This window comes from Halichoerus grypus, chromosome 11 (genome assembly GCF_964656455.1).
Source record: "Halichoerus grypus chromosome 11, mHalGry1.hap1.1, whole genome shotgun sequence".
NCBI lineage: Eukaryota > Metazoa > Chordata > Mammalia > Carnivora > Phocidae > Halichoerus > Halichoerus grypus.
The window spans coordinates 11,311,228-11,330,397 of record NC_135722.1 but is presented as its reverse complement, the minus strand read 5'-3'; the positions used below and the strand labels follow the sequence as shown (position 1 = coordinate 11,330,397).

Genomic DNA, 19,170 nt, shown 5'->3' with positions numbered 1-19,170 from the left:
GCACTTGGGTGGCTCAGTCAGTTAAGTGTCCAACTCTTGATTTTGGCTCAGGGTCCTGAGATCGAGCCCTGCATTGGGCTCCGCACTGAGCATGGAGCCTGTTTAAGATTCTCTCTCTCCCTTTACCCCCCAACTCGTGTGCATACGCAGACTCTCTCTCTCTCCCCCAAGAAAGATTTTAACTTTATAATTCGTATATATTATAAGGATTCATATTTGGAAATCTTTTCTCCATTATAAACTTTGTTGACCAAGAAAAGTCTTTCTTAATCACTTACGCCCTAGGGTACAAAGTGGGCTAACCATATGCTACTTCACTGCCTTTACTTCTTACTACCTGTTCTTTTACCATGTAACCCTAGGGGCTTTTTCAACGTGTGTGAACTTTTCTTTTTCCCACTATATCGCATACAGTTTTGTACACTCTAATGTCCTTTTAAGGCAATATTTTCCCCAACTTGTGAGGAACACAGAAGCAGAAAAAGATTGTCCATAGCATGCTGGAAGTCAATGAGAAGAGATGAGACTATTTCTCTTCTGTCCAGGTTCAAAACTGAGGACATCTTAGTATGCCATCTCATTTTAATATAATATCTCTAGATCAATTCCATCAACTTTATTTAATCCTGAGGAATTTGCTAAAAAAATAATAACATTCAGGGCGCCTGGGTGGCTCAGTCGTTAAGCGTCTGCCTTCGGCTCAGGTCATGATCCCAGGGTCCTGGGATCGAGTCCCACATCGGGCTCCCTGCTCAGCGGGAAGCCTGCTTCTCCCTCTCCCACTCCCCCTGCTTGTGTTCCTGCTCTCGCTATGTCTCTCTCTGTCAAATAAATAAATAAATCTTTAAAAAAAAATAAAAAAAAATAAAAAAAAATAACATTCAGTACAATACTTTAAAAGAAAAGGAGCTCTAGAAACAAGCACACAATGTAACTTCTATTGTATCCTACAGGTTATTACTAAACTAACTTCCAAAAACAATTTGCAATTCGCATCAGTTCCTTGCATTTGCAATTCTATTCTGCATCTCTTTCCCAGTGATCTCCATGGAGAGAGAACAGCATCTTAGATCATGTCATCCTCTTGGAGGCTCTCATCTCCTAAACTATGGCTATGATCCAAAAGGTCTTTGGTTTCCTTCTGTAATCAGTCTCGCTTCTACCTTAAGTGCTTCTCTTGCTGCTCCTGATAGTGGCAGTTTTAATCTCTACTGAATTTTGCAAACCTTGACTAACAATACTATGCTTTCTCATTTTTTCCAGTTAATTCAGCTCAATCTAAGTTTTAGTAAATTCAAGCTACTCACATCATTGCAAAATGAGTAACCATTATCACACCTTTAAGACCTTTTATTTGTTTTTGATATTCAACATCTTAAGATCAGTCACTATTGTGAAATTTCCTCTTGCTACTTAACTTTGAATATTTGCTGCATAGACAGAAATGCTGATTCCAAAGAAATCACACATATTTACACATCCCAACAGAAACAGTTATTGCTACTTTTCAACACCAATGGTTAAAGCAAAAATATTTGCATTAACTCTTACCTACTTCTTTTTTGAAAATACATTTTATTAGTATATTTGCTCTAGGATCTCTAATTCTCAAACTTTACCATACAAAACTGTTGCCTAAGTTTCCCATTTTAGATTATTGTAACTCTGAGCCATGTTAAGTTTAGTCTGGCTCTTTAATTTTTTTACCCTTTAACAACTCCTAAAATATTTATCTACATCTTGGGATGAGAAAATTTCATCTGTGCACAACACTTTTCTAACTTAAGAAGACTTCCTATACCACAATTCTTAGAATAAAATTCTTTTTATTTTATTGATGATACTATGTAAGGCAATAGCGGGGTCATGCAATACATCAATGGTTAACTGAGTTTTAAAACATACACACCCAAGTCCAAGTTTTCTTTTAGTCTACTAGTTTTCCAAAAGTTACATGTTCCACAAATTAAAATTTCCTTCTTCTAGGATTATTTTAAATCTTTATAAGATGTCTACTTGTCTAACCATTTGCATGCCTTATAGCATCAACCTAGAGCCATAGATAATATAGCTGGAAGGCACAGGGCTCAGAGAACATCTGGGTTTTATACATAAATGAGGCAAAAAAGGGGCCCAGGGGATTGAGATAGATGCTTCCAGTGAAGACTGAACTATTCTGAGACCAAGAATAGAATATTTTGCTAAATTTGTGAATGTAGTTACTCCTACTAAGACAAAGCACTTACAAAAAAGAACATTTGAAGAGCAAGAGACCAAGATGACATTATAAGAGAAAGATGTCACTTACCAACGGCACCTGACCCAAATGTATCATCATTGAATTGATCAATCTCTTCATCTTCTTCTCCCAAGCCCTGAAATGCATCTTCATCTTCATCCAGAGGACAATCCTCTAAAGACTAAAAAAAAGAGAAAAGAGATTATCTATTCATGAAGTTCACACCTTCATCTAAAAAATGTTCATTTTATCTTCCCAATGATCAGAATAGCTCATGACCTCTTATAAAGACAGCATTTTTTCTACCCCCAATTTTACTGACATTGGAAAATGGCAGTATCTTCTTTCAGTTTCTCTTTTCCCAAACACTCCATTTCTCTATCAAGAACCTACTAGTAGTATTTCTTCACGCAACCAAGGAATTGGGCCCCCAACTTTCTTGACATCACTGGTTAGAATAGTAATGACAACTCAAAATGCACACTTTATCATTATTTTGAGTTTTATGTATACTTTTCAACAAAAGTATCATGTTCCTCATTTTCATGTCAAAATTTCAACTATTATGTCCTTTTAAAGCTTTCTCTTCATTTCCCCCCGTTCTGTTTTCTGTAGGCCCAAACTCTGGTGATGAAACAGAAAGCTAAATTTTCAACCCCAATTAAGTGAACTCTGGAAAAGCTGTGATATGGTGAATTCAAGTTTTGGCCCCATTCTTACAAGTGGTGCAAACTTGATTAAGTCATATTCTGGTTAACTCATTAAATACCTCTTAAGTACCTACTGTGTCTCCAGCTCTGTGTTAGGGTCTGAGTGGTAACAAAGGGATGATACCTTAGAGAGTTGCGAGGATTAAATGAGGCAAAGATTTGGCAAAGATTATAGATTGCTAAACAATGCTAGTTATCACCGCAATAATTTAGGTCTGTTCTATTTTAAATATTACCCCGCTCCACTTCAGTTTTCAACTAATTTCTTATTTTCCAAGTTCTCTTTTCTTTTGGCAACTCTGCCCACTGCACCCCATCATCTCCATGTTTACATCAAGTCAGTTTGGTCTTGAACCATTCCTATCAAGTACATGTGTCCCCAGTTTGCAAAGACTCAGAATCACAATACCACGTATCAACAGGCAGGTCTGTGATACACCTTGCCAGGCAACCTCCTTAAATAGGCTTTCCCAAAAGCAAGGTTAGGCCGAAAGGCCATTCTACGCGTCTTAAGCCCTTCCAAACTTCCACAAAGCAGGCATACAACTGCCTCCACAGCAGAGGCAACTTCTAGCTGCACTCCTTTCCAAATCACAAAGATGTACTTAACCAAATCACTGCTTTTTTAAATTATAAAGACTCTTAAGGATCACCCAGAGCAGCCCTTTCAGTCTACAAATCTAGAAACTTTATAGCCGGAGACTAAGAGTAGCTCAAGGTCATACAGTGAGTTAGTGGCAGGTCAGGACTCTCGACTGTTGCTACATTCCCGGGATGGTCACCAAACCCACGTCTCCCTCCACTCGCCCAGAACTTCCGCGGGACACGCCCCCTCCCAACTCGGAGCCCTCTTTGGTAAACAGTCTCGGGCCTCAGTAAAGGGCAAGTCCAGCCCCCCCCCCCCCCCACGCTGGGTGCCCGTGCGGACGGGTGTGTGTGTAACTGGAGGGGAGCTGGTTCCGGGTCCAGGGCGGGAAACGTGACTCTAGGCTTTCCTGGGAGACTCTCCCTCAAGAAGAGCCAGGGGGTGGGTGCAACGCTCTCCCCTCCGCGGCTTCTCCCGGGGTGCGGGTGGGGGATGGTCTGGTTACAGCACTTAACGGACGCTCCCCACCCCAAAACAGAGGCCAACTCTCCCCAGCGGCCACTGATAGGACAGTCCCGCCCCTTGGAGCCGGCTCACCGCCTTCGGATTAAACCCGCGACCCCAGGCCCCAGGCGTTCTACTCGGTCCCCGGGGTCCCGCTGCCAGCCCCTCCTTCCCCAGGGGCGCGGGACGGACGCGCGGGGGGTGAGAGAGGAAAGGGGGCGCGGGAGGGAGGGAGGGGTCACTTCCGGTCGCAAGAGCTCACCTCGTAGCGGAACATTCTTGGGGAGGGGGGAGGGAGCGGGGAGGGGAGTGGGGGAGGGAGGGAAGAAGCGCTGACTGCCCGGTCCTCCGCGCGCGGGTCCTCCACCGGCTCGCGACCCCTGGCCGCCGCCGTACGCCGGAGCGTGCGTGGGAACGTGCACAGGCGCGCCTCGGGGAGGGCGGCCGCCCCGGTCGGCGCCCTGCGCGGCGGCTGCGCGGGGACAGATTTCGCGTCCCGCTTCCTAGTGTCAGCGGCGGGAAGGAGGTCCCGTGGAGAGAGACTGCGCACGCGCCGCCCGTCGGGGGCTTCCTCGCGAGCCGGACTCGCAGCTCCGCCCCCGGCTTCTTTGCGCCCGCCCCGCGCTCAGGTCCGAGTCACGAGTTTTCCGTCACCGACGGGGCGGAGAAAACCCCTGTGATTGTCACAGGATGTGGCTTTGGAGAGACCCAGGCTGAGCCCGGGCTGGGAGAAATGGAGGTTCCTGGGCTGTTTTTCCAGCGACCAGCACGGTCATCGGGGGGGCTCGGCTGTCCTCGCGATACACCCTGTGCGCGGAGTAGAGGGGGAAAAGCCCGGCAGGTGCAGGTCATCGAAAGGGGCTGAATTCGTCGCCACTTTGAGCGGCACGTCACCCGCTGAATCCACAGCAGGTCGGGGCTGTGATTTATGTGTCTCGAGGTGATGACGGCGCCCGGTTTTTATAAAAAGCGGAGTCTGGTTCCGGGAGGTTCAACCAGGGTGATATTTTTAGGCGCCAGGCGCTCCGGGCACGTGGCGCGGGGGAGCCAGCAAGGGCAGCGCGGCCGTGGGCAGCAAGGTCATCGAGGCCGCGGAGCGCCACCCCGGCTGGGGGACACCACCTCCCGAGCGGACTGCGCCCAGGAAAGAGTTTGTCCTGGTTATAAGCCTCCGCACCCTGGTTCCGGGAGCCTGAGGGTTCGCGACCTGTGCTGGCACCGCCCAGGCCCTTTCGGCCCGTTGCGCTCACGGCACTCTCTTTTCCCGTAAGGACTAAACTTCAACCGCGAAGAATTAATTCCTGTGCATTTCGCAACTCCTTTCTCCGCGTGTCTGAAAATGCAGCCTGGCCTAGGAATGGCATACAGTAAATTCCTCACATGCTAATCAGAGTCTGAGTCTGGACACTTTGGATTTGGAAATAGAAGTTCTGGGTGGGAATCGGTGCTTTGTCACTGGCCATCAGATTTTGGGCAAGTTGTCTAAACATCTCTGAGCCGTAATTTCTTTGTAAAATGGGTTTAATGGTACCTGCCTCACAGAGTAGTGGTTCAATGGCATGATGATGTTAATGTTACTAATAATGGTTGAAATCTGCCTGGCATTCTGCTATGTGCTGTATATGGATTATCTCATTAAATCCTTCCTTATGCCAACCCCACGAGGTAGGTACTATTATTTTCTCTATTTTGTAAGTGAGGAACCAGAGGATTAGAGATGTTAAGTAATTTGCCCCAAACAACCCAATGGCAAGTAGCAAAGCTGGCAACTGGGGCCTCTTTGATTCCAAAAACCTAGTATCTGAAGCACTGTGACAATTTAACAAAAGCAAGTGCTTATGGGGACCAGGCCTGAACCTTAAAGAAGAGTAGCAGGCGGAGGATAAGATGATTGTTGGGTTTCAGGCATGCACTGAACATTACAAAACAGTATTAGGTAACAGCAAGTCCTAACAATGACCAAAGAATCTGTACTATATGGACCAGGGGTTGGAAACTATGACTCCTGGCTGAATCAGGCCCGTTGCCTGCCTTTTTAAGTTTTGTTGGAATAGTCACTCTCATTTATTTATAAATTGTCTTTGGTTGCTTTAGGGCAATGAAGGCAGAGATTAGTACTTAGAGTGGAGACCATTAAGCAAGCAAAGCCTAAAATATTTACTAACTGGCTCTTTATGGAAAATGTTTGCTAATCCTTGATACAAATCATGTTTCTCATCACTGTGTTAGAAATCAGACGTTAAAAAGAAACATCTCTAATTCATGGACTACTTAAGAAAATAAAATGGCAAGCAGAAAATGTTTAGAACTGAATGATAAAACATATTAAGACTTTCAGGATATAGCTAAAGCAGTTTATAAAGGAAAATAGGAAAGTCTGAATATAAATGAAGTGGGTAAACGTGAGAAAGAAAGAAATAATACGCAGTATTTAAAGAAACAGAAGTCATGGTGTCATAGAGAGGATTAACAAAATTATCCATTTTTTCTCACCGAACACCTGTTTGTGAGGGAGATTGAGAGTTCCTTTAAGAGAATAATGCATTTTTTGTGTGTGTGTGTGTGTGTAATAGATCCTTTAATAAGATGGGGTGGGTACAAGTTCTCTCACAAGTGATTCTTTAGAAATAAGGTATGATGCCTCTGGAGAGTGTCCTTTTGCGTGGGTGAAAGAAAAGTCTCTCTTGCATGCCAGGTAGGTAGAAGAGGCTTTGACAGATGAGAGAGGGCATCAGTTAGACAAAGCCACTGAGTTTTCTTTAGCGCCGTCTGTCCTTTCTCCAAAAGCTACAAATAATCCCTTGTGGTATTTATAGGCTCTATACATTCTTTTAAAAAAATTGAGGTAAAACAATCCATTTTCTTGTGAGACTCTTTTAGATGGCATTAATTTTCATTAAGTAATGTGCAACTCTAAATCAGTGGTTCTCTGCCTCATCAGGAGTGCTAATTAAAACACTGCTGGGCCTCATCCCCAAAGTTTCTGATTCAGTAGGTCTGAAATAGGACCTGAGAATTAATTGCATTTATAACAAATTCCAGGTGATGCTGATGCCACTGGTTCTGCTTTGAGAATCATTGCTTTAAGACATTAAACATGAATGCAAAGTGTTATAGAGAAGGAGAAAGAGTGATGGACTGCCCAGAAGGTAATTTTTCATGAAGCCAGCAAAGTTACAGTACTGTGTTCCTCCTGGAGGTTCTAAGAGAGAATCTGTTTCCTTACCTGTTCTTAGCTTCTAGAGGTTGCTTGCATTCCTTGGCTTATAGCCCCATCCTCCCATTTTCAAAGCCAGCAGCCAAGCATCTTTCAAACTCTTCCTCTCATCCTCTCCTTCTGTTACGACATTTTTCTCTCCCACCCTCCTGCTTCCCTCTTATAAAGACTGTGATAACAGTAGGGACATCTGGATAATCCAGGATAATCTCCCCATCTCAAAATCCTCAATCCCATCTGCAAAATCCCCTTTACCATATAAAGTAACATATCATGGGTTCTGGGGATTAAGCTATGGACATTTTAGGGGAAGGGGGCATTTTACAGTTTACCACATGTGGTATGTGTGAACCATTGTGGGTATTTAAAATGATTTTTGGTGGGGCACCTGAGTCGCTCAGTTGGTTAAGCGTCTGACTTGATTTTGGCTCAGATCATGATCTCAGGATCTTTTTTTTTTTTTAAAGATTTTTATTTATTTATTTGACAGACACAATGAGAGAGGGAACACAAGCAGGGGGAGAGGGAGAAGCAGGGAGCCCGACGCAGGGCTCGATCCCAGGACCCTGGGATCATGACCTGAGCCGAAGGCAGATGCTTAACAACTGAGCCACCCAGGCGCCCCATGATCTCAGGATCTTAAAATCAAGCTCTGCTTCGGGCTCTGCAGTCAGCAGGGAGTCTGCTTGAGATTCTCTCTCTTTCCTCCCTTTGTTCCTCCCGCCCCCCCCCTGCCCCCAATGCTCCTGCACTCTCTCTCTCAAATAAAAAAATCTTTAAAAAAATAAAATGATTTTTGGTAGTATAATGAGAAAATGTTTTAAAATTTAAGTATTTCGTATACTACTCAAAGGTGAAAAATAGAAGGTTTCACTAGGTGAAATCATGAAGGATCATTAAAAGGAGAGTCAAGAATGAGTGAGAAGGAGCCGGCCCACCCTCCTGCTATGGATCCCAGTGGGGCAACTTAGTGCTGACCAGGCCTTGACACTAATGCATCGGGGGGACATCTGTCTTGTATTAGTAGTAGTACTGATTGGCTGCCATGTAGAGGTGGAGAAATATGGTCGTTTTCCAGGGTAGATCATGGCATTGGAAAATAAAAGCAGAAAGCCAGCTTCTTCGTACATTTTTCTGTTACTGAACTGTGGTAAGAGTTGGGGGGAGCTTATAGTTGCTTCCATTATTTCCTTTGGCTTTTTTGAGCATTGCAGGGCAGGGATGGGGGCACAGGGAACGATTCCCCTTGTCATTTATCTACACATCCCAGGAAAGGATGATGATTCCCTCCTTCCTGGGCCCTTCTCAGAATAAGTGATGGAAGGCAGAAACTATATATTTTGCATTCAGCATTTTATTCTTATCACATCATTTACTTCAGCACTGAATAGTAATTGTTTGAACATTTTTGAGTTTTTTCAATCATAAACCAATATGTAGAGAAGAATTGGCAAAATAAAAAATGGATTCTACCTCCTGGTTCATAGGAGAGGTCTTCACATGCTATACCTTGAAGGCCCAGGTCTTCAAGTACCTTTAAGTATCTCTTTGCCTTGGTTTCTTACAGTTCCCGTAGAATCACTAGAACAGGGTTGGGTGGGAGCATACCATTCAGAATATATCGTTGCCCATTTACTGGCAACAACTGGGGCTAAGGAAATGGGGGCAGGGTAGAAGAGGACTAAGTAGAAGGGTAGGGAGTAAGGGAGGAAATCCTATGAAAGCCTAAAAAGCCTAATTCCCCATCCAACACCTTGGTGTTCCGTGTGCCTCGGGCTCACTGGTAGTCAGTTTTGGGCATTAGCTGGACTTCTGTATTTCCCCCTGTCTAAGTGAGAGAAGGTAGGTAAGCTTCTAGTTTCTGGCCCTTTCTTGAGACAGTTGGGGAAAGAGATCCAGGCTGTTCCCTGAGACTGATATACTGGGGGGAACTTGGCTGTATCTCTTCCTTTGGGCAAACCTTGCAAGAGAAAGAGGTTCGCTCAAAAACGTATGAAAATTAGTCAGATTCCATGAACACCATTCTCCAAAAGCTACCTTCTTGAGGCATTCTATTACACAGAAACCTGATGTAAAATACAATGATTCAGGCATACTTGCTTCCCTCACCTATTAACTAACACTTAGGGCAATTTTGATTGAAGAGATGCTTGCATTCTGGTATTCTTTTTTTTTTTTTTTTTCCTATTGGTGAGATAGGATATTTATACTGTAAAACACATGACATTTTGGACTTTGATGGTTAACTTGGGATGTTGTAGTTACTCGATATGCATAAGAGACCATCCAAATTTAGTGGTTAAAACAATAACGATTTATTTCGCTAATGAATCTGCAGTTTGGCCAGGACACAATTGGAACAGCTCATCTTTGCTCCAGGTGGCATCATGTGGTACTGTAGCTTGAAGCTGGGACTGACTCCGTGGTGGTTGCTAGAACCATCTGAAGTTTTACTTCCTGGCAGTTGGTGCTGTCAGCTGAGACCTCGGTGGGGTTTTCAGCACTTACATATGGACTTTCTATGTGGTTTCTTACTTTTTTCACAGCATGGTGGCTGGGTTTTAAGAACAAGTGTCCCATAAGGGCCAGTTGGAAGCATATCCCCTGTTAGGACCTAGTCTCGAAAGTGACATAGTATCACTTCTGCTGTAGTGATAAGCCCACCTAGATTCAAGGGCAAGAAAGATGGACCCCACCTCTGGACGGAAAGAGTGTCAGCATCACAGTGGGAGGAGAGCATGTGGGAAGGGATATGTCATTGTGGTCATTTTGGAAAATTGGAGCTAAGGAGTAGGAGACAAGGCTTTTTAGATAAGAGAGGCCAGGAGACCTCTTGAAACAAAAGTCAAATCAAGGTAAGTATTTTTCTTCCCTTAAAAAGTCATCATCACCACCACCACTACCTGGGTTTATATGATGGTGTGTGAGGATGGGACAAAATTAAAGGACACCTGGGAAATTTTTGCAGTCTTGGAGCTTATAAAATCTTTGGTAAGGACATTCCCTGATTTCCATGGTGGAATGTAGGCCATGTGCGTGCAAAATCCCCATAAAATGCAGCTTGTCAGTCATTGCTGTGTTCATTCCAATAATGGGGGCTATGTTATCTATTGCTGCACAAAAAATTACTCCAAAACATAGCCGCTGAAAACTAAAATCACTTACTATCTTACAAGGCTTTGGAGGGTCAGGATTCCAGGAGGAGCAGCTTAGCAAGGTGGTTCTGGCTCGTAGTGTTTCAGGAAGTGCAGTCAAAACGTCAGCTAGGGCCCCATCATCTGAAGGTGGGTCCGTGCACTCATGTGGCTGTTGGCAAGAGGCCTCAGTTTCTCTCCACATGGACCTCTCCTTGGAGTTTCTTGGCTGTTCTCAGAACATGGCAACTTCTCCCAGAGTAATCAGGGAGAGGCTGTAGCCACGGTAGCTTCTATGACCCGGTCTGAGAAGTCATAGGGATCACTTCTGCCACATTCTGTTTGCTAGAAGTAAGTTAACTAAGTATAGCCCACACTCAAAAGGGAGGGGGATTAGGCTCGACCTTGTAAAGGGAGGAATAGCAAAGGATTTTTTGAAACCACCACAACCTGTCTGAAGGTAAACTCCAAACCTTTTAACTGTGGCAAATTTCTGGAAAGATAGATTCTAATATGATATGATCATAAAATATCAGTGGTACAAATAAGGTGGTGTTGGTGCAGGAATATACGGACTGATTTATGGACCAGAGTAAGCACCCAAGAAATAGAACTTGACAGAAATGTGTATTTACTATGTGAAAAAGATGATATCTCAATTCAATGGATAAAGGAAACATGATTTGAAAATTATACTGAAGCATTTGGTTATTTATTTTGAGGTAAAAGTTAAAGCCTTATAGCACAGCATACAACACAATAAATTCCAGAATGATAAAGTTCCATGTAAAATTTTAAACATAAAGCAGCAAGAAGAAAATATGGATGAATATTTGTATGATTTCAGGATAAATTTTCAGAATTTATTTACTATAAAAATGGAAAAATCACAAAGCAAAAATTTGAATACTGAATTCTATAATAACCTATATAGTATATATATAAATAGCATATATAACATGTAATATATGTATAAAATAAACTTTCAAAATATCTTCAACACATAAAGTATTGAATAAAGTACAAAGACTTAAAAATAGATCTTAAAATTCTTTAAGCATCTAAGAAAAACCCACAAAAAAAAATTTTTTTTTTAATTCTATGTTAATCACCATACATTACATCATTAGTTTTTGATGTAGTGTTCCATGATTCATTGTTTGCATATAACACCCAGGGCTCCATTCAATATGTGCCCTCGTTAATACCCATCACCAGGCTAACCCAAACTTCCACTCCCTCCCCTCTAGAACCTTCAGTTTGTTTCTCAGAGTCCATAGTCTCATGGTTCGTCTCCCCCTCTGATTCCCTCCCCTTCATTTTTCCCTTCCTACTATCTTTTTTCTTTTTTTTTTAACATATAGTGTATTAACCTACTTTATCACCCAGCAATTGCACTACTGGGTATTTACCCCAAAGATACAAATGTAGGGATCCGAAGGGGTATGTGTACCCCAATGTTTATAGCAGCAATGTCTACAGTAGCCAAACTCTGGAAAGAGCCAAGATGTCCATCGACAGAAAAAAAATTTTTTTAAAGATTTTATTTATTTATTTGGGACAGAGAGAGAGCACAAGTGGGGAGAAGGATCAGAGGGAGAGGGAGAAGCAGGCTCCCCGCTGAGCAGGGAGCCCGATGCTGGGCTCCATCCCAGGACCCTGGGATCATGACCTGAGCTGAAGGCAGACACTTAACTGACTGAGCCACCCAGGCGACCCAACCCACAAAGTTTTTAAATAGCTATAAAATATATAAAAAGGTCAATTTATTTAAATGTAAACAAGATTAACAGTTGCCATTGTAAAACCACCAAATTGACAAATAAGGAAAAACTAAAGAAAGAAAAAGAAAAGGAAGGAAGAAAGAAGGAAGAAGGGAGAGAGTGAAGGAGGGAAGAATGGAAAGAGGGAGGAAAGGAAGGAAGCCAGCCCAGTGTTGACCATGAAATTATAAGGCAAATACTTTTGTAAATAGTTTTTGGGAGTATAAATTTGTAGTCTTCAGGAATGCAATTTGGCAATGTGTGTGTAAATAGGGGTTTCAAATATTTTAACCCTAGGGAAGTAATTAGAGTTAACACACAATGAGTCATATTTAAAGATGTTTATCACAGTGATACTTGTAATAATGAAAGACTGGAAACCATTTAAATGCCAATAAGGATAAACGGAAATGTTATGACAATCATATTTTAGAAGGCTACTTCAGCAAGGCAGATGTTTATATTACAAGTTAGAGAATGAAGCAGGATACCAAAGTTCAAAATATAATACTCATAATGTATAAAGTACCCAAATATTATCTGAGGTTTATTTTAATTGGTGGGGTTAGAAATGATTTTTAACTTTTTTCTGTCTACTTTTATATGTTTCCCAATTTTTCTAAAATCAATGTGTATTATATTTAAAAATGGAAAAATGTTACTTTATGTTTTTTAAAGATTTTATTTATTTCAGAGAGAGAAAGAGAACATGAGGGGAGAGGGTCAGAGGGAGAAGCAGACTCCCCGCTGAGCAGGGAGCCCAGTGTGGGACTCAATCCTGGGACTCCAAGATCATGACCTGAGCTGAAGGCAGACGCTTAACCAACTGAGCCACCCAGACGCCCAGGAAAAATGTTATTTTAAAAGTAGAACCATAATAAGACAGATTGGCAGGAACAGAGAAAAGAAGTTCTTGTACCAGTTCTGTCAAATAACCGTTAGTCCCTTGACCCCTTCTTGAAATTTCCCATTCTGAATGGGGTGAAGATACTGTTTATAATTTTGAAACATCACAAATTACACTTTTGAAATGACAACACGTTCCAGATATTTATTACATTCCAGATATTATTTTTATAACTTTTCAACACTAATGGGTGTCACAGTAAACATTTCCCAAGACTCAGTCAATAGAAAGGAGAAAAATAAGGCTTTATGAGTGGAAACTTAAAGAATTATTAGTGCTCTTAGAGGGAACCTCTTGTAATTATTCTATGAGTATATAGGAATGCTAACAGCATGTCTCAGTATATAACCTTGTGAGGAGATAACAAATAAGAATGTCCTTTGACATCACTTGAAGGAATTCATCAATTCAATAAATATGTATTGACTATCTGCTTTAGCCATTTTAGGCACTGGGGGTGGATCAGTGAACAAAACAAACAAAATACATACCCATTAAGAATTTTCTCTTATTTTAAATGTTAATACCTAACTTTCAGGAGCTTGCTCTATACTTGGGAGCTAGAAATAGGAACTGGGGCCTGAGGAAGTAGTAAATCAGTTCCCCCGAGTTGATCATTTTCTGAAGAATTCTTTTGTGCCATTTACATGAGCCCAGAAACCCCCACATTTCCTAGCGCAGCAAATGTCTTTTCATTACCTTATTTAGTGCATCCTTCAGTTCCTTGTTCCTCATACTGTAGATCAAGGGGTTCAAGACGGGGGTGACAAAGGTGTAGACAACAGACACCACACGGCCCATTTCTGGGTTGTAGCTAGAGCTGGGGCGTAAATAGATCAGACTACAGCAGCCATACTGGAGCAGAACCACGGTCAGATGAGAAGAGCAGGTAGAGAAGGCCTTGTGCCGCCCCTCTGCAGAGCGGATCTTCAAAATGGCACCCACAATGAAGATGTATGAGATGGAGATCAGGGAAAAGGGAATAGTAAGGATGATGACACTGACAATGAAGATCATGGCTTCTTGCATTCGGGTATCTCCACAGGCCAGCCGCAAGATCGGGAGTACGTCACAGTAGAAGTGAGTGATTCTGTTTTGGCCGCAAAATGGCAGGTGGAAAATCAGAGCCGTTAGTTGTAAGGCTAGAATGAAACCAAGGACCAGGGCTCCTGTGGCCAGCTGGGCACACAGCTGCCATCTCATGATGAGGGTGTAACGCAGGGGATCCCGAATAGCTACAAACCGATCATAAGCCATGATCCCCAAGAGGATACAGTCAGCACTGCCCAGAAAGACAAAGAAGAACATCTGTGTGCCACAGCCAGTGAAAGAGATGGGTATTCTCCCCATGGTCAGGAGGTTGACCAAAGCGAGAGGAGCCACAGTGGAAGAGTAAAAGATCTCCAGAACTGCCAGGTTGGCCAGGAAGAAGTACATGGGAGTGTGGAGTGAACATTCTGCCCAGACAGTGAGAAAGATTGTGGCATTACCAGTGAGACTGCCAATATACATTAGCAGGAAAGCCACAAAAATAAGTATTTGTATCTCCAGGATGGGTGAAAATGGGTGAAAGTGGAACTGGATGTCTATGGTTTGGTTTTCATCCCCCATGAAAGTGACACATCAGGTTTTCTAGGACAAAAGAAAAAGTATGTTAGGAAAGAAAGTGCTTTGAGCTTTAGGATGAAGGTGATGATACTGTGTTAGCACCTCTAGCTTTAATAATCTTGAAGATGGGTTTATACTGGGCAGGTCACTCTCTATTCTTGCTTGTGTTTGCCGGCTCACATTTTCAAGAGACTTGGCTCAGGTTAACTATAAAGCCTGTCACTTTGAGTAAGAGCCAAGTTAATTTGCCCCATGTGGCAACTGAGCTCAGGACTTTGACTTCACTTTTGTTTTGCAAGAACCAGCTGAACTAATAACCCCTGAATTTCTAAACATACGCATTGCCTAGCAGTAATATACTGGCTGTCAAATATGAAGTCATGATGATCTTGAGTCCAAGTCCTATAATATACATTGGGATCATATTGTCCCATATAAAGGGTGCTCCATTGTTCTCTGAAGGGTTATCTTCCCAGACAGAAAAAGAGGTCAACTTGGGCCAGTGCAGCAGCATTGAGCATGATGGCTCCATTACTGGTTTGTGATTGCAGAAAAAACTCTGAGCCTTCTAGTATTTTGGCCCTTAACTGTAGGCACCCCATACTGTTTACAAACTTTCTCTGTGTTTTTTTTTTTTTTTAAGATTTTATTTATTTATTTGACAGAGAGAGACGCAGCAAGAGAGGGAACACAAGCAGGGGGAGTGGGAGAGGGAGAAGCAGGCTTCCCGCGCAGCAGGGAGCCTGATGCGGGGCTCGATCCCAGGACCCTGGGACCATGACCTGAGCCGAAGGCAGATGCTTAATGACTGAGCCACCCAGGCGCCCCTTTCTCTGTATTTTTAACCAAAAGTCAAGAGAAGTACAGCAGTTTCAGAAACAGCATCAGTATAGACATCTAGCTTTGGAAAGTTTATGAAAATTCTTCCCCCTCTGACAATTGGGACAATGCCCACATTCTTGCATATGGCAGGGAAAGTATCAGGTATGATATATTGTACACCTTCTAAAACAAACTTTTAATTTTTTTCTTTTATTTTTTGTGATAATTTGTTTTAAGTATGTTTTATTTATCATAGATATATGATCTTTTGCAGGATAAGGACTACATCTTATTCCTCCCCCTCTAATGCCTAGTATGGTGACCAATAAATATTTGTTGAATGAATAAATAAATGAATAAGTTTTTCACAACCTGGGTAGATTTTCTTTTTTTTTTTTTTCTTTTTAAAGATGTTATTTATTCAATTGAGACAGAGAGATACAGAGAGAGAGCATGAGCAGGGGGAGAGGCAGAGGGAGAGGGAGAAGCAGACTCCCCACTGAGCTGGGAGCACGATGCGGGGCTCCATCCCAGGACCCTGAGATCATGACCTGAGCCGAAAGCAGATGCTTAACGACTGAGCCACCCAGGCGCCCCGTTTATTTATTTTTTATTTATTTTTATTTTATTTTTTTTTTAAGATTTTATTCATTTGATGGGTAGATTTTCATTTAGGCAGAGCATATAGTCTTGTAAAGTGTGACTTAAGGGTTCGTGGAAGGAAAACATTCCTCTTACAAGCTGGCTGCAGCTTACTTAGTTCCTTTGTGTTTAGGAAACATTGTCACTGAAAATCTGCCCATCTTATTAGTACTTATTAGTTTGACTTCAATTAATTCAGTGCTCAAAACTCAAACTGTTTTCCTGTATGAGAAAAATAATCCTCTCTCTCCATCTCCCTGAATCTCTGTTTGAAGATTAGGCTGATGTGCATTTCTGGTCTGGGCATTGCCCTGCTCTGGGCCTCACCACTGAACGGGACCAAGCACCGAATGTAGAGTTTCCTCTAGACTATAGGGAGTAGGTTGGGCTAGAATAAACTTCAAAATGAGACTAGAGCATTTAAGACAGCCAGGGCCTTGTTTCACCTTCTTTTGTAGTTACTGTCACACCCATAAACACACCCTCTACCCAATAATCATCCCATAGGAAGTCATCCAAACTCCTATAGGTTTGTTAATTACTGCTTGGATCTGGGTCAGGCTCATCCCTCCAGGAAGGAAGGCTAGACATTTACCAAAGGGATAAGAGTTGAAGGGCCTTGTAAAGACTTTCATTCATAAAATTATTTTTTTCCTGGTAAAATGAAAAATTTACCCAGCTAAAATGAAAATGTGAGCTAAGATGCATGGGGGTGGGAGTGTAAATGAAGAGGGTCAGTTATAATACCATTTTACCTGTCAATAGCACCTTACCTGATTTTGCCAGAATCAACTCAACTTCTCTTTCAGTCCCTGTAAAGGGGAAACATTTAATTTTTTTATTTTATTAAAAAAATTTTTTTTAAGTAGGCTCTGTGCCCAGAATGGAGCCCAACACAGGGCTTGAACTTACAGGTCCTGAGATCAGGACCTGAGCTGAGATCAATAGTCAGACCCTTAACTGCCTGAGCCACCCAAGCACCCTGAAAGGGGGAATGTTTTAGAGCACTATGCATATGCAAGGAAAAAGTGACATAACCTGGATATAAACCTTGAAGAACAACTGGATGTCTTTATAGCAACTTAGGGGCAATTTGTTATAGACCACTCTATGCTTTTTCAATGTATTTATGTTCACTATCTCATTTAATTGCCTTAAAATGTTCAGTAGGTAGGAATGTAGCTATTAAGACCTCCATCTTGAGGCTGAAGCACAGGAAGGATAATTAACTGACCCATTACCTTCAGTGATTTAGAGGTAGAAGAGAGACTAGCATTTAGATCTCCTTGTACTTATCAATGATTACATAAATCTTAGCTTGATTCTTGTTGCAGGACCATGAACCAGCTGTGATCTTCTCACTGACACTCCCAGTGAACTCAGAACAATCCAGCAAATGGCTTTTCTCAGGGTAAGGCTCTCAGATATATAGAAGAATGACTTTAATGATGCTAGAGGAAAAGGTAGAGAGAATTCTATTCAGAACTTGTAGCCAATTCCATGAACTACAAGGTTTGTATGGTAAAAACGCTGCTAATTCAAATGAAACTTGGTGAGACTTGGCTTCGCCTCTAAGGAGGTCAGATTATTTTAGGATTAAAGCTGTGCTTACAGGCACCAAAAGCATTAATCTCTGGTTCCTAAAAACACAGTCATACCGATTGGTCTGCAGAACTGGCAGTAAAGCCTTGCAGAGTTAAGAATTTGAGTACTGGAGTTGAGAAGACCTGGGACCATCCCCTGTCTCTGCTATTTACCATCTGTGTGACCCTGAACAGCTTCTCTCTGTGCACTTCACTTTCTTCATCTTCGAAATGCAAATAATATCATCTATCCCATAAAGTTGTTGTAAAGATTAAATGAGGGAATGACTGTGAAGTGATTTGTACAGTATCTGGTGGTGGTGCCAGGCTAGCTATTGCCATAATTGATTTTTGAAAAGCTGTACTAATGGCCCTGTGTGAGTCTTGCCATAGATAACATGAGTTCTTCTTCTGTTATAATAGTATATCAAATCTTTGATGATCATGTTTTCCTGCTTTTCGTTCCCTATGTACAATTACATGTCTTTACCTCCACAGGACAAGGTATAAGTATGTGGGTGTGGCATTGTTATTACTCCAGTTTGAACCAGGACAATCTAGTCCCATGAGGGAATCCAGTGACTATAAAGGTATTTCCATTTTCATCTGAATTTTCCAGTGTATCTTGACCTTTCTGAATTTTAATTACTATCATTGATGACTTAGGCTATTTATATTATATTTTCTCTTATTTCACATTCTCCAAGAAGGAGGGGCTCATGGCTCTCATATCTCATGCATACCATTGTACACCCAGCACCTGTCATTGTACCAGAATACAGGAAGCAATATAAGACTGAATGCATACATGAATGAGCGAAGGATTTTTTTACTTGTATATAAGAGGGAAAGGGAGAACGTATAGCCTTGTCTGGGATAGTTTGATGTTCTAGTAAAGAGTAGTTCAATCCTCATAAGAGATGAAAAATAGTAGGGCACTTATCCAGAATATTTTGAATCTTGGAGCCAGAGCCAAAAGAATTTCCACCTGATTCCTTAGGACCATACAGATTTGTGTTAAATAATGGCATGTTAAGGCGTTAGCCTATTTACCCACGAAATGGTCATTGCCATTCTTGTGACTAGATGCATAGCTTCCCAGTTCTGTTCATTTTGAAGTTGTCAGATGTTTTTCTGCTCTGAACCCAAACTGGATATTGTTCAATGCATAGTGAGACTGTTTTGATTCTTTTTGTCTGTCTTCACTTGGACTAAATTGTGAGAACAAGGACCCATGATAAATGGCAGGTCTATAAGTCACTGATTACCTGGAAAGAAAGTCAAAACATAGATCAGAATTTTCCTTGTGGGGCCAGTCTTCCAGACTTTTACAGATGTTACAAAAGCCAAAGACAAAGACAGAATATTTATTATTCTAAGGGATATTTAGAATCATCTTATTATCAAGAACTCTGGTGGTGTATCTCCTTTGCTATAATCTTCAGAGTTGGCTCT

At 41.9% G+C, this 19,170-nt stretch overlaps 3 protein-coding genes across 11 annotated transcripts in view; 1 reads left to right on the top strand and 2 right to left on the bottom strand.

The window, feature by feature from the left end:
- The window catches only part of PATL1 (PAT1 homolog 1, processing body mRNA decay factor), a 31,799-nt gene extending 27,139 nt beyond the window's left edge, over positions 1-4,660 (bottom strand). The window contains exons 1-2 of the mRNA XM_036110591.2: positions 4,302-4,660; positions 2,309-2,420 (exon numbers count right to left, since the gene is read on the bottom strand). Of these exons, the coding sequence (XP_035966484.1) occupies positions 2,309-2,420; positions 4,302-4,316 (127 nt within the window). The 5' untranslated portion in view covers positions 4,317-4,660. The remainder of the gene's footprint in view (positions 1-2,308; positions 2,421-4,301) is intronic.
- Positions 4,661-4,845: 185 nt separating this feature from the next.
- Positions 4,846-19,170, top strand: part of LOC118547243 (uncharacterized) — a 215,832-nt gene continuing 201,507 nt past the window's right edge. For 8 of the 9 annotated variants that reach the window (XR_013442322.1, XM_078057965.1, XM_078057966.1 and 5 more), the window contains exons 1-3: positions 5,277-5,704; positions 17,467-17,543; positions 18,214-18,305. Coding sequence is in view for 8 of the 9 variants with exons in the window: in XM_078057965.1 (XP_077914091.1) it covers positions 5,651-5,704; positions 17,467-17,543; positions 18,214-18,305 (223 nt within the window). In the remaining variant the exon portion in view is untranslated. Of the gene's footprint in view, positions 4,980-5,276; positions 5,705-17,466; positions 17,544-18,213; positions 18,306-19,170 lie in introns of those variants that run through there. The other variant, XM_078057963.1, reaches the window with a different exon arrangement.
- LOC118547214 (olfactory receptor 10V1-like) lies at positions 13,733-14,671 on the bottom strand. Its single transcript, XM_036110555.2, has one exon. The coding sequence runs from the start codon at positions 14,669-14,671 to the stop codon at positions 13,733-13,735; it is 939 nt and encodes a 312-aa protein (XP_035966448.1).